This window comes from Kryptolebias marmoratus, linkage group LG23 (genome assembly GCF_001649575.2).
Source record: "Kryptolebias marmoratus isolate JLee-2015 linkage group LG23, ASM164957v2, whole genome shotgun sequence".
Classification (NCBI taxonomy): Eukaryota; Metazoa; Chordata; class Actinopteri; order Cyprinodontiformes; family Rivulidae; genus Kryptolebias; species Kryptolebias marmoratus.
This window is the reverse complement of record NC_051452.1, coordinates 13974197-13979068: the sequence shown is the minus strand read 5'-3', so window position 1 is coordinate 13979068 and position 4872 is coordinate 13974197. Positions and strand designations below refer to the sequence as shown.

The 4872-nt window shown below is 39.9% G+C and overlaps 1 protein-coding gene across 15 annotated transcripts in view; it reads left to right on the top strand.

Moving 5' to 3' along the window:
• Positions 1–4872, top strand: part of LOC108242155 (NACHT, LRR and PYD domains-containing protein 12-like) — a 608460-nt gene that overhangs the window by 488890 nt on the left and 114698 nt on the right. For 2 of the 15 annotated variants that reach the window (XM_025002523.2, XM_037973830.1), the window contains exons 3-4: positions 12–1317; positions 4060–4230. The exons of 12 other annotated variants lie outside the window; for them this stretch is intronic. In XM_025002523.2, the coding sequence (XP_024858291.1) occupies positions 224–1317; positions 4060–4230 (1265 nt within the window). In that variant the 5' untranslated portion in view covers positions 12–223. Of the gene's footprint in view, positions 1–11; positions 1318–4059; positions 4231–4872 lie in introns of those variants that run through there. One more of the 15 variants, XM_037973829.1, reaches the window with a different exon arrangement.

Genomic DNA, 4872 nt, shown 5'->3' with positions numbered 1-4872 from the left:
CAGCTTTGAAGATTTCCAGCTTGTGTTCATCTTTGATGGTCTGGATGAGTGTCGACTTCCTCTGGACTTCCACAACAATCAGATCCTGACTGATGTTACAGAGTCCACCTCAGTGGATGTGCTGCTGACAAACCTCATCAGTGGGAACCTGCTTCCCTCTGCTCGCCTCTGGATAACCACACGACCTGCAGCAGCCAATCAGATCCCTGCTGAGTGTGTTGGCATGGTGACAGAGGTCAGGGGGTTCACTGACCCACAGAAAGAGGAGTACTTCAGGAAGAGATTCAGAGATGAGGAGCAGGCCAGCAGGATCATCTCCCACTTCAAGACATCACGAAGCCTCCACATCATGTGCCACATCCCAGTCTTCTGTTGGATCACTGCTACAGTTCTGGAGGATGTGTTGAAAACCAGAGAGGGAGGAGAGCTGCCCAACACCCTGACTGAGATGTACATCCACTTCCTGGTACTTCAGACCAAAGTCAAAAACATCAAGTATGATGGAGGAGCTGAGACAGATCCACACTGGAGTCCAGAGAGCAGGAAGATGATTGAGTCTCTGGGAAAACTGGCTTTTGAGCAGCTGCAAAAAGGAAACCTGATCTTCTATGAATCAGACCTGACAGAGTGTGGCATCGACAGCAAAGAAGCCTCAGTGTACTCAGGAGTGTTCACACAGATCTTTAAAGAGGAGAGAGGGCTGTACCAGGACAAGGTGTTCTGCTTCATCCATCTGAGTGTTCAGGAGTTTCTGGCTGCTCTTCATGTCCATCTGACCTTCATCAACTCTGGGATTAATTTGATGAATAAACATCAAACAAAATTCAACACTTCTAAAGTTTTTATGAAACCAGAACTAAAATTTGTCCATCAGAGTGCTGTAGACCAGGCCTTACAGAGTCAAAATGGACACCTGGACTTGTTCCTTCGCTTCCTCCTTGGTCTTTCACTGCAGACCAATCAGACTCTCCTACAAGGCTTTCTGGCACAGACAGGAAGTAGCTCACAGACCAATCAGGAAACAGTCCAGTACATCAATAACCTGATCAGTGAAAATCTGTCTTCAGAGAAAAGCATCAATCTGTTCCACTGTCTGAATGAACTGAATGATGGTTCTCTAGTGGAGGAGATCCAACAGTCTCTGAGTTCAGGAAGTCTCTCCACAGATGAACTGTCTCCTGCTCAGTGGTCAGCTCTGGCCTTCATCTTACTGTCATCAGGAATTGATCTGGATGTGTTTGACCTGAAGAAATATTCTGCTTCAGAGGAGGTTCTTCTGAGGCTGCTGCCAGTGGTCAACGCCTCCAACAAAGCTCTGTAAGTGAACACATAGATTTGATCATCACAAAGTAAGTTTGCACCCAGGTTGTGCCAGGAAGGGCATCTGATGTAAAACAGTTTCCACATCTTTCATGCGAGTTTGTTGGCTAAAGCAGCCCCTTCAGAAGGGAACACCAAAGGAAAAAAAAACTTTAATTCTTTGATTTATTTTTAGTGTCTGTATATTAGGATTTTTTAAAACAAATGTCTTACTCTCTTTAACATAGAATTTAGTTGTACTGCTGGTGCAGTATGTAATGTCTTTCAACAAGCATGTAAGTTATTTTAATATATAATGATGATGTAATCGTTAAGTAGTATAAATGAACAAAAATATTATCAGATTCAAATGACCACACAGTCTTTTCTAAACTTTTATTGTTGACACGGGACTGAAACAGTGTCAGTGCTACAGTGCTCTTATTAGGGCTTCATTTGCTCATCAAATGTCACTCTTCTGAGCCTGAAGCCTTGAAGCGTTGAATCTTTTTGACAGAATTAGAAGGACAACCTCAGAGCTTCATAAGGCTTCAGTCACAAGAATTCTGTTACATTTTACCTCAACACAAATTTAAGTTAAAGTAAACACTAAGTCGTGGAAAAACAGAAAAACTTCCGGTTCAAAAGCCAAAAGTGGTGTCGTCTAATCAGCAATTTCTCAGGCCTCCCACTGGGACCTACCTCTGCCATTTTGTTAATGTAATTGCGTTTTTGTATTTTGTTTGCAACAACATTAACAAAGCACAAAAACTTTTTGTGCTTTGTTAATGTTGTTGCGTTTTTGTATTTTGTTTTTCTGCTTTGTTAATGTTGTTGTGCTTTGCACTTCAGGGCCACCGTACTAATGAAACAATTCAATAATAACTCTTGGTCAGAGGTTTAAAGGACATGGAGGTTATTAATTTTTATTCAAGTGTCACTGGTTCGGTAATTTGTGGATGGTCCTAAAGTGAACCTCTGTGTGGGTCTCACTGCCAGCACCTGGACAAACTGCAGGAGGACACCGCTGAGTCTGCATCGAGCCCCCTGGTGGTCTGGTGCACTTCTGTTTTCTTACTTGCTGGTGTTTTTGTAGCATTTTTCTTTTGCTGCATTTCTTCTTTTCATTTGTTTTTTGTGTTTTGTTTTAATGCCATCTAGAGGATGTGAAATGCTGCATAGTTTGTTCCTAAGATACTGATGTGTATGAAGAAGATTCATTATTAGCATTTACAATTGCGATTTAACCCTACGGGCGAGAGAGACTTACAGTATCGACGACTTGATATCAAAGTGTTCAACTTAAGAAGGTTGAATCACCATAATAACTAAATAGTGTGAGTCCACTTAAATCAAGGGAATTAAAACTTTGAGACAAAGGTGGGTTTGATATGTTGGCAGTAATGTGAGGGCAAAAATTCAATTGGATACACTACAAACATGAGATATTTAATGTTCAAACATAATTATAGTTTTTGTTTGTTTGTTTTTTTTGCAAAAACTCTCTTATTTTGAATTAAAAAGCCCCTTTGCTAATTAAAAAGAAAGAATACTGCATTTTGTTGATCTTACATTATCAAAAATCACAGGACTTTTAGACTAAAAAAACATCTCAGTATTTAAAAACAAGAGCTATTATTTTTACTTCATTTTTATAGTTCTTTTAGGCAAGTTAAATGACAAAAGGTATGTTGTTTCACATATAATGTAACAACTTTTATTATATTTATTCATTCTATTTTTAATGTGTATATCTTTCTTACAGTTGTTGTGGCAGCAATAAATCAATTTCCAGGCACTGTTAGATGAAATCACTCAAACAGGTTTATTTATATATTGTGCACAAAATATAGAGAGCATTAAAGACCATTAAGAATTAATATCTGTCATATGTCTAGGTTTTTTATTCTGTTATGATTCAAGTTTTTCTTGTATTTGCTTTATTGTCCTTGTCTTTGTATTATTTTGTCTTCGTTATTCCTTGGTTCTGTTTTGTCACTATCCACCTGTCCTCTGCTCAGTAGTTTCTGGTTTCCTGTCACACCCATCTCCACCTGTGTGTAATTGTAATCACTCACCTGTGCCCACTTCTCCTGATTTCCCTCTGCTTTATAACCTGGTCTTCTTCTCCACCTCCCCGCCGATTCATTGTTGTTTGTGATGTTTGTTGCTGCAGTGCGGTTGTTTTTGTCCACGGTTCCTCCTTGCCTCGTATTGCTTTGTTATCTTTGGATTTTGTTATAGTTAGTTTTGCTGCCACGTCAGCCCTTTTTGTTTCTAGTTTTTGTTATTTTAATAAACCAATTTTCATTTTGAAGATGAGTCTGCATCTTGCTCACTCCACATTCTGACAATATCAGAGTCCCAGGTCCGAATGGGGAAGCTCCGAATCAAAGCTCTGGCCCCCCCAAGTCAACACAGGTGCTTTTATTAAAGACATTGGAATACTGGACCAGAAGGAGGAGTTAGGGAAAGGCAAGTCAGTCTGGTTCCCAAGGGAAGAAAATTCAACATCACTCCTATAAACAAGTTCATTCTGTGAGAACCCATGGGACTTGGAACAGAAGTCATAACATTATCAGGACTTATAAACAACAGGTGTTACCTTATAGTAAATTCTGCCATTACACAGTTAAACATCTAAAGTAAACATGAGCAAAATTAAGTATTCAGCTTTATATTGAACTATTTTTAAGGCCACTAGTTGATCTGCATTAAGAGGGAAAACAAACCTAATAGTTCTTCGTTCTGTCTCCTCAGGTTGAGTGACTGTCACCTCTCAGAGAGAACATGTAAAAGTCTTTCCTCAGCTCTCAGCTCCCAATCCTCCTGCCTGGCAGAACTGGATCTGAGTAACAACAACCTGCAGGATTCAGGAGTGGAGCTGCTTTCTTCTGGACTGAGTCCAAACTGTAAACTGGAAATTCTCAGGTTAGATCAGTTTTACAGACTTTTCCTAGTTTCACTTTTTCTAGTCTTACTTTCTTAAAGTTTCTATAAATTAAAAATGTCAAACATTTTCCAGATGGGTTTTACAATTGAATAAAAGTTGTTCCCAGTTTCATTTAGTTTGGGTTTTGCTCTTAACGGTTATTATTTTTTTCAGACTTAAACTCTAGAGATTTTTTGAAGAACATGTCAGATTATTGGTTCAGATTTTTTTGCAATTTCAGTTTTGAAATGTGTTTTTAAACTAGTGATTCTCAAGAAGAAGCTCTCCTGACTCAGGTGTTGGTAGAAAAGCACACAGGACAAAAAATATGCTGTTGAAATCACTATCATTAAATGAGTCACTGTTTTTAAACTGTTGGACAATTAAGACCAAATAAGTAACAGAATGTCTCACTAGGCCGTCCTGGCTGTGGAACACTGGACCAGCTCCACACCCTCAGCAGGGTCCTTGAGGGTGCATGGGAGTTCGCCCAATCAGTCTACATGTGTTTTGTGGACTTGGAGAAGGCGTTCGACCGTGTCCCTCGGGGAATCTTGTGGGGGGTGCTCCGGGAGTATGGGGTACCAGGCCCTTTGATACGGGCTGTTAGGTCCCTTTATGACCGGTGTCAGAGCTTGGTC